Genomic DNA, 25,659 nt, shown 5'->3' on the forward strand with positions numbered 1-25,659 from the left:
ATCACTTCCATGGCCACCAGTGTATAAAACCAAGCACCTAGGCATGCAGACTGCTTTTACAAACATTAGTGAAAGAATGGGTCACTCTCAGGAGCTCAGTGAATTCCAGCATGGTACCGTGATAGGATGCCACCTGTGCAACAAGCCCGGTCGTGAAATTTCCTCGCTACTACATATTCCACAGTCAACTGTCAGTGCTATTATCACAAAGTGAAAGCGATTGGGAACGACAGCAACTCAGCCACGAAGTGGTAGGCCACGTAAAATGACAAGGCGGGGTCAGCGGATCCTGAGGCGCATAGTGCGCAGATGTCGCCAACTTTCTGCAGAGTCAATCACTACAGACCTCCAAACTTCATGTGGCCTTCAGATTAGCTCAAGAACATGGAACATTAGCTTTATGGAATGGGTTTCCATGGCCGAGCAGCTGCATCCAAGCCTTACATCACCAAAAGCGTTGGATGCAGTGGTGTAAAGCACGCCGCCACTGGATTCTAGAGCAGTGAAGACGTGTTCTCTGGAGTGACGAATCACGCTTCTCCGTCTGGCAATCCAATGGATGAGTCTGGGTTTAGCGGCCAGGAGAACGGTACTTGTCTGACTGCATTGTGCGGAGTGTAAAGTTTGGTGGAGGGGGGATTATGGTGTGGGGTTGCTTTTCAGGAGTTGGGCTCGGCCCCTTAGTTCCAGTGAAAGGAACTCTTAATGCTTCAGCATACCAAGAGATTTTGAACAATTTCATGCTCCCAACTTTGTGGAAACAGTTTGGGGATGGCCCCTTCCTGTTCTAACACGACTGCGCACCAGTGCACAAAACAAGGTCCATAAAGACATGGATGAGCGAGTTTGGTGTGGAAGAACTTGACTGGCCTGCACAGAGTCCTGATCTCAACCCGATAGAACACATTTGGGATGAATTAGAGTGGAGACTGCGATCCAGGCCTTCTCGTCCAACATCAGTGCCTGACCTCACAAATGCACTTCTGGAAGAATTAAACCCTATGGATTAAGAATGGGATGTCACTCAAGTTCATATGTGTGTGAAGGCAGACGAGCGAATACTTTTGGCAATATAGTGTACCTGTTGTTACTGTACATTATTATATGTGTGCGGTCTCTGTTTTCCTGGCTGTATACCGAACCACATCGTATGTTCTGTAGTGTTTAGTACAGTCTGTAATAATTTGTGACTTTTTTTTTTTTTTTTTTTGTTTTTTTTTTTTTTTTTGAAGAAGCAAAGATGTAATTATCAATTTGAAATTGCAGTTTGTTACCCCAACACCAAGGGTATTTTTTTAACCCATGCTTAGGTCATGCTCCCTAAGGCCTTGCAGTCACCAGGATGTGATGCAGTTAGGGTATTTACTGTAACAATATGTTGTTAGTACAGACTAAGTGAGAGAAACAACAGCAAGTGGTATATCGTCTCAAAAAGAAGCTTTGAAAACAGATGAAAAGGAGAAAACAGCATAAATGGTGTATTTGTGTGTTGTTAGAGTTTTAAAAGTAGACCTAGTGGTACGATGGAACAATAGGAAATTAGGCTTCTGTAGCAGCAATACTTACTAATACACATCAAAACAACCTGTGTGCTTAGAGCCCTCGAAAGGCTAGCATCAGTGCCATTACCAAGGTAAAGAGGAGAGAAAAAAACTCTTTCATTTCCATGGTAATGAGTAGCTAAATGTAATGTTTACAGTTTGTTAAAAACTGGATGTTCTTTCATTTTAAGCACTAACACCTGCTTCTCCAGTCCTGCACCCTCTACAATGCTACAGCAGATATCACATTTAGATCATATGGTCTCATTTGCCATGACCAGTAAAGGTCTGCTGTATGGAACAGATGAAAAAGTTGTGGACACTTGATTACATTGATTTCATTCTAACCTTGCTTACCCGGCTAATACCATGTTAATGTTAATTAATGTTAATTATACTGCCACTTCATTTGCCAGTCTGCTCACAACATACATTCACACACTATATCCCCTCCATGCACTCTCTCATGGTGTTCCTCAGGGCTCTGTACTTGGCCCACTTCTATTCTCTATCCACACCCGCTCTCTGAGTAAGGTCATAGCCTCCCATGGCTTCTCTTACCACTCCTATGCAGATGACACTCAGCTCGTTCTGTCATTTCCTCCTTCAGACACACAAGTCTCAGCTCGCATCTCAGCATGTCTGCGAGATATCTCACAATGTATGTCAGCTCATCATCTAAAACTCAATCCCAGCAAGACAGAGCTGTTACTCATTCCTGGAGATCAATCTCCAACCCAGGACCTAGTTATCTCTCTTGATGACTTCCAGATCAGACCATCTGATAATGTAAGATGCCTTGGTGTTGTCCTGGATAACCAACTGACCTTCTCTCCTCATGTAGCCAGCATGTGCCAGTTCCTCCTCTATAACATCAGGAAGATTCGGCCATTTCTCTTCATGGAAGTCACTCAGATTCTTGTGCAGTCACTTGTAATCTCACGGTTGGACTACTGCAACTCCCTCCTGGCAGGTGCTCCTATGTCAGCTATTAAACCATTGCAGCTCATTAAAAATTTTGGTTTTTAACCAACCTAAACACTGCCACATCACCCCACTGCTGCGTTCTCTTCACTGGCTTCCTGTAAGGCTCGTATTCAGTTTAAAACACTGATGCTCGCCTACAAAGCCAAAAATGGACCAGCCCCAAGTTACCTTCGGGGTCTAATCAAACCCCGCTCTGTACCACGCAACCTCCGAGCCACTAGTCTCGCTCGACTTGATCCTCCACCCAGGACTCGAGGAAGACAAGCATCAAAGCTCTTCTCTGTACTGGCACCCAAGCGGTGGAACGAACTTCCTCTGTCTGTCCAAACATCTGAGTCTCTCGCTGTCTTTAAAAATTATTAAAAACCCACCTCTTAACTAAACACTTAAACTGACTTGTACTTACTGACTAATGCTCTTATTCATTTCTTGAAGACAAAAATACAAACAAAAAAAAACTTTGGTTCTAACAGAGTTTTAGCAGATTTGTGTTCTTGGATTGTTGTCTACTAAAACTAGAGTAAGGTAATGTTTACTATGGAAGCACTTCTGTAAGTCGCTCTGGATAAGAGCGTCTGCTAAATGCCGAAAATGTAAATGTAAATGTCTTTCTGCAAAAAAAGCAATAAAATTATCTATTTGTATCCATAATTTAAATGTAAAAGAATTTTAATTCGTAGTAAAAGAGATCTGATGCTAGGTCTGCCTGCAGTTTAGACATGTATTCCAGTCAAACTGTATGGCGTATGGCTGCTCGGTTGCTTTGGCAGTCTAATATGCAAGATCTCATTGTTGTGTAGCTGAAGTGTTATATCATGCAAGAATGACAGAAGATTTACACCAACACCTATAACTATGAGTCTGTTTCATTCCCAAATGATGACATGAGGTTGGTAAAAGGAAACCTGTAGTGTCTTAGATACAAACTAAGAAGCTGTTAAGTCTAAGTTAGTAGAACAGCACTGATGACTAAAATTAAAATAATCCTACCAAGGGGTTCTTTATTTTACAATGTGGCTAACAAAAATAAGCATAAGCTTACCAGACCAATCAGAAAGTAGAAAATGCACTATTCTTTGGACTAAATGAAAAAGCTATAAACCCTGCTTACTCTTGCTAAACAACAACTCAGCCAAATTAGTGCTCACAGACAACAAAGCTATATGTGGTCAACATCTGTCCAACTCCAATCTGATTAGTCTCAAACAGTAGCTGGAAACAAAGCATGAAAGGCTTTATAAACACACAAACATGATAAATCATGTGCAAAAAAACCTCCCAAAATCCTATCAAATGCTCTGATGATTTCATATAAAGCAATTAAACAGCTCCTAATAATCACCTCGACTCATGGGCATAATATGTTTTAAATGAGGATGACCAGCCAGTGCAATATGTGTTTTCATTGGGCTACAGTGTATGATTTCAGTTTTATACACTGTTCAAAGCCTTGAGCCAAAGCTGTAGAAGATGTGTTGTTACCTCAACACACACACAGTGAGTTGGGCATTTCATTATGCCACACACAATCCCTTCAGTACGATTTTCTCCTAGCCATAAAGGAGCTAGATAGCTGCTTTGAAATGCATAGTGTCAGTTATGGGAATGGGTTGCTCCAGCTTTCAACCACTGAATTAAATTATGTGTCTGAGCCGGTGAAAGAGAAAATATGGTACAACGTTTCATTTACGGGCCTCTGAAGGGAAGGAAAACAATACAGCAACATTGTAATGTCATGACGTCTGATTTGCCCTTTGACCATCACGTCCGACAGGCAGTATAAAACACAACACTAGTACAGCTGTCACTTAGCACTTGTTTTGTCTTGACTGACAACTGTATGCGAATATCCAATCAATAGCCTACAAAGGTTGACGAAGCTGCCAATATTGACCTTCACACAGAAGAACTTGACTAACATGTTACACCCGTCAGCTGATACAACACATCAAGTTTTCCTGCTCGCTCAACCTCTGCGATCCGGCTGGGTGTTTTGCCTACGTCTATAATAAGCTAAACCTGACAATCATTGAAGAATATTCCGACAAGCACCTGTTCCATAATGCAAGGTCAGAGGGATGTGTCGTGGATTTGGTACACGGCTGCAAAGGTCACGTGCTCTTACATGGATTAAGAAAGGTGCTATAGCTAAAGGTCAACGCATCACCTCTCTCTCTCTTAAATCCTCATCACTTCTTCCTGAATGAGATTTTCGAGGACTGACTGATAAAGCACCCTGAGTTCATATGTGGTTGCAGTACGCACACAGACTACAAATGCGCCGAGATGAACAAGAGTCGAACAGCAAAAGTACTCAGATATTTCCAATATAGTCAGAAGAATAACCACTAAAACTCACTATAGTCTATAGCAAATTGTTAATATGCATAGGGATGCACATGTTACTAATATTACCACATCCTGACATTAAGCAAAACATCACAAGTGTGATAGTGTCACGTTTTAAAATTGGGTTCTATGTACATGATCCAAGGTATTTAAACTTAACCTAACATTAAAACCACCTCCTTGTTTCTACACTGTCCATTTTATCATCTCCACTTACCATACAGAAGCACTTTGTAGTTCTACAATTACTGACTGTAGTCTATCTATTTCTCTGCATGCTTTGTTAGCCCCCTTTCATGCTGTTCTTCAATGGTCAGGACTGTTCCAGGACCATTTTATTATACCATAGGTATTATCTGTGTGGAGGATGATTCTCAGCCCTGCAGTGACGCTTACATGGTGGTGGTGTGTTAGTGTGTGTTGTGCTGGTATGAGTGGATCAGACACAGCAGCGCTGCTGGAGTTTTTAAACACCTCACTGTCACTGCTGGACTGAGAATAGTCCACAAACCAAGGATATATCCAGCCAACAGTGCACCGTGAGCAGTGTCCTGTGACCACTGATGAAGGTCTAAAAAATGACCAACTCAAACAGCAGCAATAGACGAGAGATCGTCTCTGACTTTACATCTACAAGGTGGACCAACTAGGTTGGAGTGTCTAATAGAGTGGACAGTGAGTGTACACAGTATTTATAAACTCCAACAGCACTGCTGTGTCTGATCCACTCATACCAGGACAACACACACTAACACACCACCACCATGTCAGTGTTGAGAATGACCCACCCAAATAATACCTACTCTGTGGTGGTCATGTGGGGGTCCTGACCATTGAAGAACAGCATGAAAGGGGGCTAACAAAGCATGCAGAGAAACAGATGGACTACAGTCAGTAATTGTAGAACTACAAAGTGCTTCTATATGGAAAGTGGAGCTGATAAAATGGACAGTGTGTGTAGAAACAAGGAGGTGGTTTTAATGTTATGGCTGATCAATGTATAACAACAAAAAACATAGTTTATCTTCTAAGAGAGCATTTTGAAATGTTTGAAACTTTGAACTTTGAAATTGGACCCCTTCTTCAACCCACACATTTCCACCCATCAACTCTCTAGGGCACAACAAAACTCACAGCCATTCATACCAAAAACTGAAAGATGAGCTTGAATAGCAAATTAGATCACTAGCAATAATAGTATTAGAAGCTAATCAAATGAAAAAGCATGTAGACATGTCCAAACCAATAGTGTAAATAACTGCAAGAACAGGGACAACAAACAAAGAATGGATCATAAATAGTGTTCTGTGGACAAACACTAATGGATGAAGATTAGATTTTCCTCCTTCCTACATCTGATCCATCTCATATCTCACTGAGAGTTTGACATTTAGCTTATGAGTTAAATCAAGTCAGCTAGAAAAGTATTGTGGTCTGGAGGCAAGACTGAGCCAGGGCTGTAGAGCTTTGATGAATCATATAGGCTACTGCAAACAGACTTCAGTGGAAGGCAGACTAAATATCACACTGACTATATTAAAAGTGAAATCATGATTACATAACCTCACAGCAGAAGATGAGCTGTATGGTGTGAGGGGAGAACGTTTGGGGAGGAAGGGGGGGTTAGGCAAACACCCGTGTCTTTCATCATTTTATGCATTGCTTTTTTAGGGTAGAAAAGATTGAATAATGATGGAGTCAGATTTTTCCAGTGAATGCAGAAGTAGGGCTGTCACTTTTTATGAAGGATGGACCGGGCGGCACACTTGGCAACCAAATTACACTTTGAAAGACGAATAAGTTATACTGTTGAATGTAGCCATTACTCAAGTTATGGTTAAACTGCTGGCTAAAGCTGAGAAGCCTGTTAGCATTACTTAGCAACTGGTGGTCAGTGGAGTAATACAGGTATAGTAAAAAAAGACTAGTATTTGAAAGATAACTATTTAGAGTGTGTGGTCATCAGTACCACCTGTTTTACCACTGCTTTATCCTGGTCAGGGTTACATTGGTTCTGAGCCAAGACCTTGCGATAAATTGGCGTCCTGCCCATGGTGTGTTACTGCATTGTGCCCTGTAAATCTGAGGGCTCAGAACCAATGTAACCCTGACCAGGATAAAGCAGTGGTAAAACTCCCTCTCAGACACAGACAATCTTGTCTGTATACAGCACCACTGAGGATTCAAACCCTGGATCCTTGAGGTAGTGGGCTAGCATAATTTACCGCTGTGCCACCTGAGAGCCTTGTATAATAATATAATACTATTATACTCATAATTATATCACTTTTTCTGTACCTTGCTTTTAACCTGACTACCAGTTGAGAAAGGTCAACGAAATCTCTAGAACTGGGTAGTTGCCTGCCACTGTTGGGCTCCTGAGCAGATCTGTAATTGAAGAAGCTAGACTAGACATTGATTTAAATAAAAGCAGCTATCATTTACTATGGTATATATTTATTTTTTACCATTACTTTATCCTGGTCAGGGTCACGGTGGGTCTGCTTATTCCGTTAACACTGGATAACACATCACAGACATGGCGCCAATCCATTGTGGGGCTTTCCGCCATCCCCCATCAGACACAGCTAATCATGTCTTCTGTGTATGCGCCCAACCAGTGCACACACACACACACACATTCATTAGCAGGTAGCGGCATCTCAAGTCACACAATCTGCCTAGCCAACTAGTGTTGCTCATAGCTTTAAAAAATGCCCAACTGTTCAGTAATTAGGTTGCAGTGTTTATGATGCTGAAATGATGTTTCTAAATAATATCCATTATTTGTATGCGAGTAACAGGAGTTCCTGTGTAATAAAAGTACCATTTATATATTTTATTAAGCAATGTGTGATTATGGAGCTGTGTGTGGAGCCGGTGAGTCAGGTGGACATAAAATGTGGGCTATCCTGAAAACACACTCCTCCTCAAACTACCTGTCGACTAATCAGTTATGCCCTTTTGACCATCCTTAACCTTGCCTTTAACTGGATGAAAGAAAATAGGGTTGGAGAAAATCCACTCTGTATTTAATACTCTCTCTCTCTCTCTCTCTCAACATTATATATAATATTTCACTGTAATCTCCAAGCTGTGGACATGAGATCAATCAAGTCAGACATGCTTCATGTTTCTCCTCCTTTGTTCTCTCCTATCAATTTTAATGGCTGAGGACCATCACTCACAAAAAAAATGTAATAGGACAAGAAGATGGATGGGAACATTTGTAGCATAGAAGCAGGAGATAGCACTAGGGCATGTTATGAAGGGTGACCAGAGCTGAGAAGGGTGCAGAGGCCTCAGGCATATACAGTGTATCACAAAAGTGAGTACACCCCTCACATTTCTGCAAATATTTCATTATATCTTTTCATGGGACAACACTATAGAAATAAAACTTGGATATAACTTAGAGTAGTCAGTGTACAACTTGTATAGCAGTGTAGATTTACTGTCTTCTGAAAATAACTCAACACACAGCCATTAATGTCTAAATGGCTGGCAACATAAGTGAGTACACCCCACAGTGAACATGTCCAAATTGTGCCCAAATGTGTCGTTGTCCCTCCCTGGTGTCATGTGTCAAGGTCCCAGGTGTAAATGGGGAGCAGGGCTGTTAAATTTGGTGTTTTGGGTACAATTCTCTCATACTGGCCACTGGATATTCAACATGGCACCTCATGGCAAATAACTCTCTGAGGATGTGAGAAATAGAATTGTTGCTCTCCACAAAGATGGCCTGGGCTATAAGAAGATTGCTAACACCCTGAAACTGAGCTACAGCATGGTGGCCAAGGTCATACAGTGGTTTTCCAGGACAGGTTCCACTCGGAACAGGCTTCGCCAGGGTCGACCAAAGAAGTTGAGTCCACGTGTTCGGCGTCATATCCAGAGGTTGGCTTTAAAAAATAGACACATGAGTGCTGCCAGCATTGCTGCAGAGGTTGAAGACGTGGGAGGTCAGCCTGTCAGTGCTCAGACCATACGCCACACACTGCATCAACTCGGTCTGCATGGTCGTCATCCCAGAAGGAAGCTGACACACAAGAAAGCCCGCAAACAGTTTGCTGAAGACAAGCAGTCCAAGAACATGGATTACTGGAATGCCCTGTGGTCTGACGAGACCAAGATAAACTTGTTTGGCTCAGATGGTGTCCAGCATGTGTGGCGGCGCCCTGGTGAGAAGTACCAAGACAACTGTATCTTGCCTACAGCCAAGCATGGTGGTGGTAGCATCATGGTCTTGGGCTGCATGAGTGTTGCTGGCACTGGGGAGCTGCAGTTCATTGAGGGAAACATAAATTCCAACATGTACTGTGACATTCTGAAACAGAGCATGATCCCCTCCCTTCGAAAACTGGGCCTCATGGCAGTTTTCCAACAGGATAACGACCCCAAACACAACCTCCAAGATGACAACTGCCTTGCTGAGGAAGCTGAAGGTAAAGGTGATGGACTAAACCCAATTGAGCACCTGTGGCGCATCCTCAAGTGGAAGGTGGAGGAGTTCAAGGTGTCTAACATCCACCAGCTCCGTGATGTCATCATGGAGAAGTGGAAGAGGATTCCAGTAGCGACCTGTGCAGCTCTGGTGAATTCCATGCCCAGGAGGGTTAAGGCAGTGCTGGATAATAATGGTGGTCACACAAAATATTGACACTTTGGACATGTTCACTGTGGGGTGTACTCACTTATGTTGCCAGCCATTTAGACATTAATGGCTGTGTTTTGAGTTATTTTCAGAAGACAGTAAATCTACACTGCTATACAAGTTGTACACTGACTACTCTAAGTTATATCCAAGTTTCATGTCTATAGTGTTTTTCCATGAAAAGATATAATGAAATATTTGCAGAAATGTGAGGGGTGTACTCACTTTTGTGATACACTGTATATATATATATATGTGGAGACACACCTGTCTCTTTACACGTGATAGCAAAGTCAAACACACAACAAAACAAACTACAGTGACACCCTTAAACTCGACGCTTCCTTTAGACTGGACGTGTGTGCGAATATGAGATGAATCTGAATGTGTGTGGAATAACCATCAAATTCACTCTAAAAGTGTCCACATGTATCTGTGTTCAGCTGGATTTTCCTCCTGTTTCACTTTTAAACTTGTGTTATAGTTCGGGGTGCTGAGTAATCGTAAGAATCAGCTTTTCCAAGAGAGTTTTAACGCTTATTGTTATAAAAAAATTGTTATATAATGTGTTAAAGAATGACATAGGAACACTAAACCTCTCTTAATTTTTACTGCTCATAAGTTCTCTCCACTAATGAAATTCCTCACTCATTGTTTTAGTTACAATAAGTCACATTAAGCTTTGCGCGGCACCACACATATGAAATAACACAGCCAGCGCAAAAGCTACTGTATATGGTATTCTAAGATCAAGCATCTCCACGATTGAGAAGCATAAGGAAACAATAAATAGGTAAAAGTAAAGTGCAGGTTTTATTGTATTTAACTGTTTTTTAATTGTATTTCTGTGTGTTTATATTATATTTGTGTTATTTTCAGTAAGTGTAAAAAAAAAAAACCATTATTTTACATTAGCCTAAAATATATGCAGTTCCACTGGAACAGGTTTCCCATACATCCTTATGAGAAAAAATACCTTCAAACTCAACACCACTCCCAGAACCAATTGATGTTGAGTATCAAGGTACCATAGTCTTTACATGAACACACACCCGTGACCTCTTCTCTCTCTCTTCCTTTCCTCACACACACACACACAACACACACACACACAAGAATCTCAGCATATTATAAGGGTGTAATCCTAGAGGGCAGCAACACATTTTCTTCTTTTCTAGGTTACTGAATAAAAAAATTTAAAGACTCCCCCACAATCCAGTTGAGCACAAACCACACACACACACACACACACCACTGAAATAATAAGTAAATGTGCAAATTGCACAAACAACTCAGAAGCCCATCATACTATGCTCAGCAGCGTGTGTCAGTTTCTCATCGCTAGTCTCTCTAATTAGGCTAAAGAAGATACACACCAGTGAGCTGAACTTTTTCCAGATGCTGAGTGACACTCATGTGCAGTCCACAGGCACATTTTAAATACATGACAAGCCTAACCGATAGAGAGAGAGAGAAAATGAGAGAGAGAAAGGGATGGTGTCTGTAATAACCACTGTACCAGCTGGCAATATGTTGACAATTCTACCATGGCCATAGAAAATGAATGTTTCTGATTGGCTGGCAGGACTGATCTAAAGTACCTAAAAGCACACCAGATAACCAGATAGTGGAACCCAGCCAACAAACAGCAGCAACAAACACAAGAAGCTGCCCAGCCACCCACAGACAATACTCAAAAACAGGAAAAAAGCCAACGGCAGCTACAACACAGGAACGCCACCACTGTTTACCGGTTGGCATACCAGATACCAGAAACAAATCCAGCAGCTGTGCTTGGCTGGTGCTTTGGCCTAACGCAAGACCTAAGTTCGAATCTCAGCTGTGCCACCGATGTGACCAAGCGTCTAACAGACTCAATAGGCAGTGTCAGTGGGTGGAGGATTGAAGAGGAATTCCCGTTTGCCGCTGCGTAAAGCCATTAATGTGACTGGCTGAAGAGATGTAAATGAGCATGACTCTCAGTGAAAAGGCTACACTGCTGCCTGGTGTATGAGAAGAGACAAATTTCCGCCTACTCGTCCTTGTAGAACTGCTTTCAATTAACAACGCTGCTACATTTCGATATACAAACTCCTTGTTTCAAGTCTCATCACAACAACTACTTTAGCCATTCAGATGTGGTGTAATCCAAATAGAATCCCTCATATCCCTGAATAGAATCCCTCATAACTGCACACATTTGTAAATCAGGTGTTGTCTCAAGCACATCTGATGCAACTAATCAAGAGCTCCATTAGTTGCATCAGGTGTGTTTGAGATAAAACACATCAAATAACTGAACTGGCTAGGAGTTTGTTGACTGTGATGTTTGACTGCATGTTAGAAATATGTCTAAGTCAGGAGAGTTGTTCAGTTGGTTGGTTGGTTGAGTTTTATCACCATTATAAGCTCTGTATTTAGAGCCATCTCTATGGCGTGCCATTTGTATGTTTTAAAACATTCTTATTAAAAAGGATGTTAAAACCATGAAAGAGGTTTTAGGATACAGAAATATATATGTTGTTTACATGTGCATCAAAACTGTAGAGGTTAAAATGACAACAAATGTTTCAATTTTACGCTTTTCTAGAAATTTTTAAATCGTAAAATGAGCAGTTTTCCTAAAAATGTAATTTATGTCCGATCCCATCAGGTACAGATTTCTGTCCTGGGTAAAAACTTTACATTCACATGGAATATGTTTCATTGTTAGGGTAGTTGAGCAATGAAGGCACTTTGGGGCCTGTTCTCCTTTTAGTAGATGTCCGTGTGTGAGTCTTGAATGTCCTATCTTTCATCGTGTGAGGGCTACTTGGTCCCCCCTCTTCTGGGTATAGTTCATTTTGTATGTTTGTACGCTTTGTTGAATTTTCCTGAGTTTGATATTGTCTTGTAAGGAGAGTTGTTCAGAGAAGAGGTAATTGCCTTGCACAAACAAGGACATTGATACAAAAAGTTTGGAAAGACACTTAATATTTCTAGAGATACAGTTGGAAGCATAGTTCACAAGCTCGAAGTTAAAGGAACACTGGCTACACTAGCTGGACGTAGCAGAAAGAGGAAGCTGTCACCACCTGCCACCAGATTTCTGTAGAGGCAGGTGGTCAAAAACTTTCAAGTGACTGCAAAAGACCTGCAGCAAGATTTGGTGGCACCAGTCGCTCCAGTATGCTTAAAACCATATAAATAAGCCACAGACGTTTTGGGATTCTGTTCTGTGGAGCGATGATACAACAGTGGAAGTTTTCAGGGCTATGTATCAGCAATATGTCTGGAGGAGGAAGAATGAAGCATACACTGATCAGAACACCCTGCATACATTGAAGCATGGCTATGACTCTGTGATGCTCTGGGCTGGGTTTGATTTTTTTCTGGGAATCAAACTTAAGACCTTTTTGTTGTGAGACAACAGCACTAACCACCGAGCCACCCTCTGGGTGAATGAACCATTGTTTCATGTTTCCTCCATTAGAAGATAATGGCTCTCACTGTGGTTCGGTGAAAACATAGAGCAAGGGTGGCAGACTGCAGTGCAGGAGAGCCACAGTACAACATCATTCAGCATTCCCTGTCATTTACCACACTAATCAGGTAGTTATTTTTATACAGTGATTTTAGTAACGAATCTTTGTAGGCTCATCCCTGTCCTAAAACCTTAGAAAAGGCTTTGTAACCTAAATCCATGTGTTAGGCATTTCTTCCTATCCAGGACAGAAACCAAGAAAATGAGTGAAAAACACGACAACTCGAAGTGATAAAAAAAAAAACAAGTGAGAAGGAGACAAAGAGAGAGAGTGTGGGAGGAAAAACTGGTCCAAAGCATGAAGATGACCAGCCAAGGAGCTGATCTCAGACTGACCCCTTACACTCGTATCTAAACTGCTGATCTATGTGGCCAGTTGCAGGAAGGAAAAAAAGAACAATAGGTTGAATTCTGAAAGAAGGATGTACAGCAGAACAGGAGGTAAGAAAAAGCAGCACTGTTATTCTCCAAGCCAACATCAGCCTTTATCACACTAGCATTGATTAAGCTGAGTGCTTTTGTGCTCTATAATTGCCAACCAATAATTCACCGCCTTGACATTGTGGTCGTCAACTCTGAAAAACCATTGTATTACAGAGGTCCCAGATCCACTCCTGGTGCAAGTGCAATATCTGAGGTCTAAATCTAAATTGTAGATTCGCCATGTGTCTAGTTGCAAGAAGGCTAAAATAACAAAAGGTTGGTTTCTGAAAGAGAGGAATACAATAGGACAGAGAGGTAGAGAGAAGCTCTGCTACCCTCTATGCTAATGTCAGACCTTATCACAATAACCCAGTTTCAGCTTGGAGCGCTTTTTTCCCCCAAAAAATGCAAAACAATTTTACACTACCCTTACAATTCTGCTCAGCTAGTCATAAAAACACTGTATTGGCATGTGTGGATTCTATTTTTTTTTCTTCATTCCCACTAAAACACCAATAAAGTGTACACCCAGACCCCGGAAATACATTGTATTAAGGCCAAATTTGCCTCTCGACTCTCAAAAAGACATGTCTGTGGACTGGTGATTTCAAACTGCCCTAAGCTGTGAGTAAAAGTGTGAGTATGTGAGCGCCCTGTTCAGAGTATATGTACACCTTGCACCCAGTGTAACTCAGAGTATATGTAGACTCCGGACACACCACATCATCAACATCAGGTGCATTAAAAAAATGATATCCAGTTCACATATAAATTACTTACCAATCCTGTGCCCAATTAAAAAAAGCAAAACAGCAAACAAAGGGCTGGTTTCTAAAGAAGGACAATAAAGTACAAGAAACTATGCCAACACCAGTCCTTATCACACTTACACAGATTTAACAAGGAGTCTTTGTGCTCCTCAAATGCTACACAATTACTCACCACCTTCATGTGCTCACTCAGTTTAACTAACAATAATCTAATAATCTACAAAAAAATACTAAAATTATACTTTTAGGTCTCTTTATTATGATACAAATAGAAAATACATACACAAATAAAAAGTACTTGACATCCCTTGGCACTAAGCACATCTTGAACTCCTCCCAGAGTTCCTTGTTAGATTTAGGTACAGTAGACCCTTGAGTTACGAACGGTTTACCATACGAACATTTCGGGTTACGAACAATCTTTTTCAACTTAACATACGAACAAATTTCGGATTACGAACCGAAATTCGCAAAACACATGACGTCATGAACAAGTTGACTCAGAGCATCTCTCTCTCTCTCTTTCTTTCTCTCTCTCTCTCTATATATATATATATATATATATATATATACAGTATATACAGTGTATCACAAAAGTGAGTACACCCCTCACATTTCTGCAGATATTTAAGTATATCTTTTCATGGGACAACACTGACAAAATGACACTTTGACACAATGAAAAGTAGTCTGTGTGCAGCTTATATAACAGTGTAAATTTATTCTTCCCTCAAAATAACTCAATATACAGCCATTAATGTCTAAACCACCGGCAACAAAAGTGAGTACACCCCTAAGAGACTACACCCCTAAATGTCCAAATTGAGCACTGCTTGTCATTTTCCCTCCAAAATGTCATGTGATTTGTTAGTGTTACTAGGTCTCAGGTGTTCATAGGGAGCAGGTGTGTTCAATTTAGTAGTACAGCTCTCACACTCTCTCATACTGGTCACTGAAAGTTCCAACATGGCACCTCATGGCAAAGAACTCTCTGAGGATCTTAAAAGACTAATTGTTGCGCTACATGAAGATGGCCAAGTCTACAAGAAGATTGCCAACACCCTGAAACTGAGCTGCAGCACAGTGGCCAAGATCATCCAGCGTTTTAAAAGAGCAGGGTCCACTCAGAACAGACCTCGCGTTGGTCGTCCAAAGAAGCTGAGTGCACGTGCTCAGCGTCACATCCAACTGCTGTCTTTGAAAGATAGGCGCAGGAGTGCTGTCAGCATTGCTGCAGAGATTGAAAAGGCGGGGGGTCAGCCTGTCAGTGCTCAGACCATACGCCGCACACTACATCAAATTGGTCTGCATGGCTGTCACCCCAGAAGGAAGCCTCTTCTGAAGTCTCTACACAAGAAAGCCCGCAAACAGTTTGCTGAAGACATGTCAACAAAGGACATGGATTACTGGAACCATGTCCTATGGTCTGATGAGACCAAGATTAATTTGTTTGGTTCAGATGGTCTCAAGCATGTGTGGCGGCAATCAGGTGAGGAGTACAAAGATAAGTGTGTCATGCCTACAGTCAAGCATGGTGGTGGGAATGCCATGGTCTGGGGCTTCATGAGTGCAGCAGGTGTTGGGGAGTTACATTTCATTGAGGGACACATGAACTCCAATATGTTCTGTGAAATACTGAAGCAGAGCATGATCCCCTCCCTCCGGAAACTGGGTCGCAGGGCAGTGTTCCAGCATGATAATGACCCCAAACACACCTCTAACACGACCACTGCTTTATTGAAGAGGCTGAGGGTAAAGGTGATGGACTGGCCAAGCATGTCTCCAGACCTAAACCCAATAGAACATCTTTGGGGCATCCTCAAGCGGAAGGTGGAGGAGTGCAAAGTCTCGAATATCCGCCAGCTCCGTGATGTCGTCATGGAGGAGTGGAAAAGCATTCCAGTGGCAACCTGTGAAGCTCTGGTAAACTCCATGCCCAGGAGAGTTAAGGCAGTTCTGGGAAATAATGGTGGCCACACAAAATATTGACACTTCAGGAACTTTCACTAAGGGGTGTATTCACTTTTGTTGCCGGTGGTTTAGACATTAATGGCTGTATATTGAGTTATTTTGAGGGAAGAATAAATTTACACTGTTATTTAAGCTGCACACAGACTACTTTTCATTGTGTCAAAGTGTCATTTTGTCAGTGTTGTCCCATGAAAAGATATACTTAAATATCTGCAGAAATGTGAGGGGTGTACTCACTTCTGTGATACACTGTATATATATATATACAGTGTATCACAAAAGTGAGTACACCCCTCACATTTCTGCAGATATTTAAGTATATCTTTTCATGGGACAACACTGACAAAATGACACTTTGACACAATGAAAAGTAGTCTGTGTGCAGCTTATATAACAGTGTAAATTTATTCTTCCCTCAAAAAAACTCAATATACAGCCATTAATGTCTAAACCACCGGCAACAAAAGTGAGTACACCCCTTAGTGAAAGTTCCTGAAGTGTCAATATTTTGTGTGGCCACCATTATTTCCCAGAACTGCCTTAACTCTCCTGGGCATGGAGTTTACCAGAGCTTCACAGGTTGCCACTGGAATGCTTTTCCACTCCTCCATGACGACATCACGGAGCTGGCGGATATTCGAGACTTTGCGCTTTTCTGCTGGTCGCTTGAGGATGCCCCAAAGATGTTCTATTGGGTTTAGGTCTGGAGACATGCTTGGCCAGTCCATCACCTTTACCCTCAGCCTCTTCAATAAAGCAGTGGTCGTCTTAGAGGTGTGTTTGGGGTCATTATCATGCTGGAACACTGCCCTGCGACCCAGTTTCCGGAGGGAGGGGATCATGCTCTGCTTCAGTATTTCACAGTACATATTGGAGTTCATGTGTCCCTCAATGAAATGTAACTCCCCAACACCTGCTGCACTCATGCAGCCCCAGACCATGGCATTCCCACCACCATGCTTGACTGTAGGCATGACACACTTATCTTTGTACTCCTCACCTGATTGCCGCCACACATGCTTGAGACCATCTGAACCAAACAAATTAATCTTGGTCTCATCAGACCATAGGACATGGTTCCAGTAATCCATGTCCTTTGTTGACATGTCTTCAGCAAACTGTTTGCGGGATTTCTTGTGTAGAGACTTCAGAAGAGGCTTCCTTCTGGGGTGACAGCCATGCAGACCAATTTGATGTAGTGTGCGGCGTATGGTCTGAGCACTGACAGGCTGACCCCCCACCTTTTCAATCTCTGCAGCAATGCTGACAGCACTCCTGTGCCTATCTGTCAAAGACAGCAGTTGGATGTGACGCTGAGCACGTGCACTCAGCTTCTTTGGACGACCAACGCGAGGTCTGTTCTGAGTGGACCCTGCTCTTTTAAAACGCTGGATGATCTTGGCCACTGTGCTGCAGCTCACTTTCAGGGTGTTGGCAATCTTCTTGTAGCCTTGGCCATCTTCATGTAGCGCAACAATTCGTCTTTTAAGATCCTCAGAGAGTTCTTTGCCATGAGGTGCCATGTTGGAACTTTCAGTGACCAGTATGAGAGAGTGTGAGAGCTGTACTACTAAATTGAACACACCTGCTCCCTATGCACACCTGAGACCTAGTAACACTAACAAATCACATGACATTTTGGAGGGAAAATGACAAGCAGTGCTCAATTTGGACATTTAGGGGTGTAGTCTCTTAGGGGTGTACTCACTTTTGTTGCCAGTGGTTTAGACATTAATGGCTGTATATTGAGTTATTTTGAGGGAAGAATAAATTTACACTGTTATATAAGCTGCACACAGACTACTTTTCATTGTGTCAAAGTGTCATTTTGTCAGTGTTGTCCCATGAAAAGATATACTTAAATATCTGCAGAAATGTGAGGGGTGTACTCACTTTTGTGATACACTGTATATATATATATATATACAGTGGGGGAAATAAGTATTTGATCCCCTGCTGATTTTGTAAGTTTACCCCCTTACAAAGACTTGAACAGTCTATAATTTTTCTTGGTTTTCTTGGTGACTGTGCTCCCAGCTCCCTTGAGATCATTGACAAGCTCCTCCCGTGTAATTCTGGACTGACCTCACCTTTCTCAGAATCATTCTTACCCCACCAGGTGAGATCTTGCATGGAGCTCCAGAGTGAGGGTGATTGACTGTAATCTTGTATTTCTTCCATTTTCGAATGATCGCACCAACAGTGGTCTCTTTCTCACCAAGCTTCTTGCTGATGGTCTTGTAGCCCATTCCAGCCTTGTGCAGGTCTACAATCTTGTCCCTGACGTCCTTTGATAGCTCTTTGGTCTTGCCCATGGTGGTCGAGAGATTTGAACGGAAGAAACTGATTCTGTGACAGGAGTCTTTTATACAGGGACAGGACTAATTTGTGTGCCTCATGGGCACATAACCGGTCTGTGGGTGTCAGAATTCTTGCTGGTTGGTAGGGGATCAAATACTTATTTCCCTTAATTAAATACAAATTAATTTATAACTTTTATTTAATGTTTTTTTTTCTGGATTTTTTGTTGATATTCTGTCTCTCTCTGTTAAAATAAACCTTCCATAAAATTATAGACTGTTCAAGTCTTTGTAAGGGGGTAAACTTACAAAATCAGCAGGGGATCAAATACTTATTTTCCCCACTGTATATACAGTGAGCGAACACTCGGACAGTGGATGATGTTTTTCCGGTGTTTTCTTTATATTTTGTAAAATTCAATATTAAAATGTCCCCAAAGAATGTGCAGAGAGAGCGCAGTGTTGAGAAAATGAACAAATCTATTACATTTGTTGTTGTATAATTACTCCTGCCAGTAGCTGTCACTGTGTATCAGGCAGAGGGGACAGTGAGTAAGAGAGAAGAAGGAATTCGGCTCAGTAAACTATTATTGTTTATTACAGTAATGTCTATTCTATTATTAAGATTTATTGAAAAATATACTTGTATTTATAACAAAAAAAACAAAAAAACATTTAAGACATTAGAAAGGTTAGGTGGGGGGGTTGGGAGGTCTAAAACAGATTAATTCTATTTACATGATTTCTTATGGGAAAAATAGGTTTAACTAACGAACATTTTGATTTAAGAACAGCCCTTTGGAACCGATTAAATTCGTAAGTCAAGGGTCTACTGTATTTTATTTCTTTCTCTGTCCCGGTGATCCCATACTGTCTCTATAATATTCAGGTCTGGACTTTGTGGAGTCTGGTCTATTACGGTCAGTGTTTTTCTCTCCAAATATGCTTGGGGCCGCCATCATGTTGAAAAATAAAACCATTCCCAATCAGGTGCCGTCCAAAAGAATGAATTAAATGAATGAATGAATTAAAGCATTCATGGTCCCATTAATTCTGACACTATCGCCAAAACCACTGTCCAAAATGTGCTGTACTACTCCTTTTCACAGATTCTCATTTCAATCTTTGTAAGCGTTAGCATGTCCTAACCTTCTTACTCTGTTCCCCTTTCATAAAAGTGGTTTCTTGGCTGCTTCTATAAAGACCATTCCTGATTAAGCTTCTTTAGACTGTAGATGGGTCAACTTGGCATCCCGATGAAGCTGCCAGATGCTGAGCCAGGACCTTGCTAAACCTCTTCCAGTCAAAATAGAAACTCTGAAAGGCCAAGAAAACTTTCCAATCTGATGAGAAATTTCTCAGTCCTTTTTTGTCCTTGAACTCTCCTGATTCTTTAACTTTCTTTAAAACTATCTTCAGTATCCAGTTTGTTTGCTTCTTTCCCTTTTGAATTTTTGATCTTTGGCATTTTGAATGAAACAATGTGGTTAAAACCAGATTTTATACATACTGTATTATCAAGCTTCCAATGAATTAAACTCATACAACATGTGTATGCAAAGCTTATTCATGTTAACAGAAACATGGTGTAAAAAACCTTTTCACAGCAGTTGTTTTGACATGAAATAGTGGCATAAATACAGGTGTTAGCAATGACATTAATTAGGGTTCCATTCCATTTAGGTTTAAAAGAGCCAGGTTTCTGCTATTGCTCAAGTGTGGGGAGGACAGGGCACACTATACACACATAATATACACTGATCAGCCATAAGATTAAAACCTCCACCTTGTTTCTACACTCACTGTCCATTTTTCAGCTCCACTTACCACACAGAAGCACTTTGTACTTCTACAATTACTGACTGTAGTCCATCTATTTCTCTGCAAACCTTTTTAGCCTGCTTTCACCCTGTTCTTCAATGGTCAGGACCCTTACAGGACCACCACAGAGCAGGTATTATTTAGGTGGTGGATCATTCTCAGCACTGCAGTGACACTGACATGGTGGTGGTGTGTTAGTGTGTGTTGTGCTGGTATGAATGGATCAGACACAGCAGCGCTGCTGGAGTTTTTAAATACTGTGTCCACTCACTGTCCACTCTATTAGACACTCCTATCTAGTTGGTCCACCTTGTAGATGTAAAGTCAGAGACGATCGCTCATCTATTGCTGCTGTTTGAGTTGGTCATCTTCTAGACCTTCATCAGTGGTCACAGGATGCTGCCCACGGGGCACTGTTGGCTGGATATATTTTTGGTTGGTGGACTATTTTCAGTCCACCAGTGACAATGAGGTGTTTAAAAACTCCATCAGCGCTGCTGTGTCTGATCCACTCATACCAGCACAACACACACTAACACACCACCACCATGTCAGTGTCACTGCAGTGCTGAGAATCATCCACCATCCAAATAATACCTACTCTGTAGTGGTCCTGTGGGGGTCCTGACCATTAAAGAACAGCTTGAAAGGGGGGCTAACAAAGCATGCAGAGAAACAGATGGACTACAGTCAGTAATTGTAGAACTACAAAGTGCTCCTATATGGTAAGTGGAGATGATAAAATAGACAGTGAGTGTATATACTGTATAGGCATGTTACCCCACCCTATTTAATATAAACCCTGATGCATATTACTGACAGGCTGATGGTCAAATGGATTAGTAATTACACTGCATATTTGTATGAACATAAAGGAATTGAAATGCATCCCCCACACACGAGTCATTTTTCATTCAGTATTTAGTCCTGTTACCTTTACCACCAGTTCCATAATGCAGTGAAGGCACTAGAATGGTTTTCATTGTATACATTTGGTTCTGTTAATGTTCTCATTCACCACCTGACTGCTCACTGAAACACACTCTCACTCTCCTCCACTCTTTCTCTCGCTTGCTGATAATACGCTGGGCGCTCTAGCTGCACACGCCTGCAGAGGATGAAAGTTGACAGCGCGTTCTTATCTAACAACACTGGCACTCCAGCTGGGTGGAAGGTAGGAAGACAAAAACTGTACTGTCTGAGCTTAGGTTTGGACTTTGTAGAACACAAGCCCCTCACAGCTCCTGAGAATATATGCCCAAACAAGACAAGACTACACATAGAGTGGAGGCTTATTTATCTCTTCACTTTCCCATCCACCAGGAAGGCATGTCAAGATCTAAACAAAATGCTGGAGACACAAACACTGGTCGCATCAAGTCTGTGAAACTTTGCATAGCTGAAATGTGAGCTGCAAAAGTTTACATGATCTCCTCGAAGGGATCAGGGGTTTCCACCTCTGAAACAATGCTCAGCACTGCTGCAGCTCTTTAATGAAAGCCAAAGTCACTGAAGTATGGGGTCAATTAACTAAACTGATATGCATGAAGCTGATATGCATGGGTGTGAAGCGAGACATTTCACATCCAATTAAAGCTTAGGGTGCTTTTAAAGAAGCACTAATGAGAGTGTGATTACACTGGTAGAAAAGCTGTTGTGGCAGGAGCGTTTTGCATGTGACTCTGTGTATACACATATTTGAGAGGTTTAGACACCAACAGCTTTAAACAGAACTCGGCTACACTGATTAAAGGCATTAGCAGAACCAAGGTTTCAATCAACCCAGTGACCAGGTTCAATCTCTACCTCCAGCACTGTCTGGATGGAGTCTTCCATGAGGGTTGCCTTTAGTTTTCCTTAACCTCCCAAATACATAACAATATGTGGACTGGCTACTCAAATTTACCTCCAGGTGGAAATATGAGTGTGTGATGGATTTGCACCCTGTGCAGACTAGCTATCCAAGGTAAGGCTCCAGACATACAGGGGCTATGACAAATGGTTTCTGAAAACGAATTAATACAAATGACCCAAACTTTTAAACAAGTATCATTGTTATCAGGGTCAATATTTGCTTTCCTTGGGAATAACTTGTGTCAAAGTATATGTTTGTCTGTGATGCTTCACATAACTTACAGAGATTAATCACATCATTTTCATGTTTTACCACTGCTTTATCTTTGTCAGAGTAGCAAAATCATTGAGCACAGTGCAGTAACACACCCCAGACAGGATGCCAATCCATTGCGGGGCATCGATCACACGCTTTCATACAGACACCTGACTGGCCGATAGCAATGGGTGCTCAGGTGGCACATGGATAACAAAAAAAAACCCCACTATACTCCACTACTGGGATAGAATATCAGCAATGCTATTGGCCAGCATTTAAACAGATATGAAGTGTGAAGAAGGATGTGGCCGAACAGCCTAACCATCGTACTACTCTCAGTGCCGGTCCCAAGCCTGGATAAAAATATTAAGCCTTGTGTTAGAAACTGTGCCAAATCAGATATGAAGAGAATAAGACCACTGGAACAGAATCAGCCAAAGAGAATATTACACCCAATGTGTGTGTGTGTAAACTTTAGTGCCTATTTATACAAAATTAAATGGAGATGCAAATAGTACGGTAAACTTCTTCATGGACCTTACTGAATGAAATGTGAGTAATTTGTGACATTAAAATGCATCAAATATAACTATACTTAACATAGCTTAACTAAAGAAGCTTATTTACCTTCTCATTACTATCAACTTTACATTGGTTCTTTATTATTTATTTATTAGGATTTTACCGTCATGTTTTACACACTTTGGTTACATTCATGACAGAAACGGTAGTTACTTGTTACACAAGATTCATCAGTTCACAAGTTCTAATGTCAAACACAGTCATGGACAATTTTATATCTCCAATTCACCTCACTTGCATGTCTTTGGACTGTGGGAGGAAATCCACGCAGACACGGGGAGAACACAAACTCCACACAGAAAGGACCCGGACCGCACCACCTGGGAATTGAACCCAGGACCTTCTTGCTGTGAGGTGACAGTGCTACACACTGAGCCATCGTGCCACCCTACAGGGATTCTAAATAGCTAAATAATTATGCTAAGTAATCGGATCACTGCTGTGGTCACTCATTGTTTAAGCTTTTATTGTAACAGTATTTTATTGTAAGTGATAGAATGGAATGGATTAATCCCAAAATAAAGTAAAACAGCTCAGATTAGTACAATGTAATTTACTATAGAACTACAGTGCAATTCTGTGGTAAGCACTTGGTTCAAATTTAAAAGTTCTGACTTCATATATGAGTGTGCATTTAAATCAAGCTGTCTTCACAGTTAATATATCTTGAGATATACAGTGGAAACCAGGTCTGAGCACAATAATAAAACCTCACATTTTCTATATTACAAATGTATAACAAATAAGAAAACCTAAAGCCTTACAACAACTACTTGATGACTGAAGAAAATCAAGGAGCTGACCGTCATGGACTTTGTTCCATTCACCTGACCTAAACCTCATTAGGCATTGATGGAAGCAATGGAATTAAGAGAAAGCCAAGAATTCAGTAACATTACAAAGATGCTCTTTGGAGTATTGTGGAACCATACTGGGATAATCATGGATCATCAGATTTTGCACAAACCTGTGGTGTATATGCTGTCCTTAAGACAAAAGGCGACCATACTAACATACTAAGAAATATATGACGTGTCATGATAAACATTAAATGAAATGAATAGAATCATTTTCACTAGGGTTGGTTTTGTGGTCTTCTTTGGTCCCTGCTGTACAATATGTAAACCCAGACTATATAGTGTGATTCAAAAGATTTACAAGATTCTACAATTTTTTTAATAAAATCACAGAGCGATTTTGAATCCAGACCAACATTCTTCCAAATATTACTCACATTTTTGTGAACCCGCTAACCCCAAACTGTTGGAATAATTGGGTCTCTTCCATTCTGTCGGTTCAGCACAGGTGTTTGGATACGATCTCTACAATCTCACCAGGGACCTTTCTCTTGGCAAGAACGAATTATCACACTTCCTCTCTAATGCTAGAGGCACTCACAGACTCTCTCACAGATTTTCCTATTTTAGGTCTACTATATCCCTCTGTATTTGTTCCTTGAATTGTATTCCATCTCTGTGTGTCTTATTTGTGCCAGTAAGAATGAAGCTTCTCGCAAGCTTATACATACACACACACAAATGCAGTCAGGTGTAGTGGTGCTCTCTCTCCTACCTGTGAAATTTCGTAGAGCAGTTTGTAATGCTCCTCTCTCTTCTGCAGCGAGCACAGATTGCAGCCCATTCTCGGCGTCACGGGTGCCCAAGAGCCTTCTCTCTCCCCAGAATCAGTCGGGGGGTCACCCTCCAGCAACCCACACAGTCTCTCATCAGTCTGCCCTGAGCACTTCTAAGCAAGCACAGGTCCGGTCAGAAGCGCATGGCACTGGCACACCAGCCTGGTGTGTACATGTGAATGGGATGATGCGATCACAGCCGGAGCAGTAGCAGCAGCAGCCGGAGCAGTCAGTCCTTTACTATCACCCCCCTTTACGATCACCTACAAACACATCCACTCTCACTCGCTCACTCTCTCTGTGTGCACGCCGTGGCTCACGGTCACAAACACAGACACTCCCCCTTCCCTCCTCAGCCTCGCAACATGCCTCCTCCGTGAATAATGATGAAGGACCGGACGCATATGTAGCAGCGGAGGTGTGGCCAGCAGAGTGGGAGGATTCAGCAACCCATCCAGAGCTAGGCTGCTCATTAAGGATCTGTCATAGTAAAGACAATGAGTATCCGCTGTGCTACTATCAAGCAAGACCAGCACTGGTCTCAGAAATACTAAAAATAACCAGTGATGTCACATCAAAATGGATCAAAAGCATACAGGGTTTCTAGTGGTGTTATATGCTAATATAATGTATCATGTACATGTACATGCACATTGATAGCCAAAGATGCATTGATGTGTGGTGCTTTCTTTTCTTCAGGTAATGAAACTGAAAAAAAAACAGGAATTTCATTTCATATTCATGTTTTATCACCACTTTATCCTGCTCATGGTCACGATAGGTCTAGTTTCCCCAGAACCACTGGGAACAATGCAGTAACGCACCCTAAACATGATGCCAATCCATTTCAGGACCTTGTCATACATAGCCAGTTATGCAGACTCTATGGCCAAAAGTATTTGGACACCTGACGATGAGCTTGTTAAATAACCCATCTCAAAAACAAAGGGTATTTTAAACAGGCTGTCATCTACGTAACATATACACCGATC

The 25,659-nt window shown here is 41.5% G+C and overlaps 1 protein-coding gene across 1 annotated transcript in view; it reads right to left on the reverse strand.

Annotated features, from left to right (window-relative positions):
* pdzrn4 (PDZ domain containing ring finger 4) overlaps positions 1–24,746 on the reverse strand; it is a 91,099-nt gene extending 66,353 nt beyond the window's left edge. The window contains exon 1 of the mRNA XM_063002937.1: positions 24,607–24,746. Within this exon, the coding sequence (XP_062859007.1) occupies positions 24,607–24,675 (69 nt within the window). The 5' untranslated portion in view covers positions 24,676–24,746. The remainder of the gene's footprint in view (positions 1–24,606) is intronic.
* Between the last annotated feature and the right edge of the window lie 913 nt (positions 24,747–25,659).

This window comes from Trichomycterus rosablanca, chromosome 1 (assembly GCF_030014385.1).
Source record: "Trichomycterus rosablanca isolate fTriRos1 chromosome 1, fTriRos1.hap1, whole genome shotgun sequence".
Taxonomy (NCBI): Eukaryota; Metazoa; Chordata; class Actinopteri; order Siluriformes; family Trichomycteridae; genus Trichomycterus; species Trichomycterus rosablanca.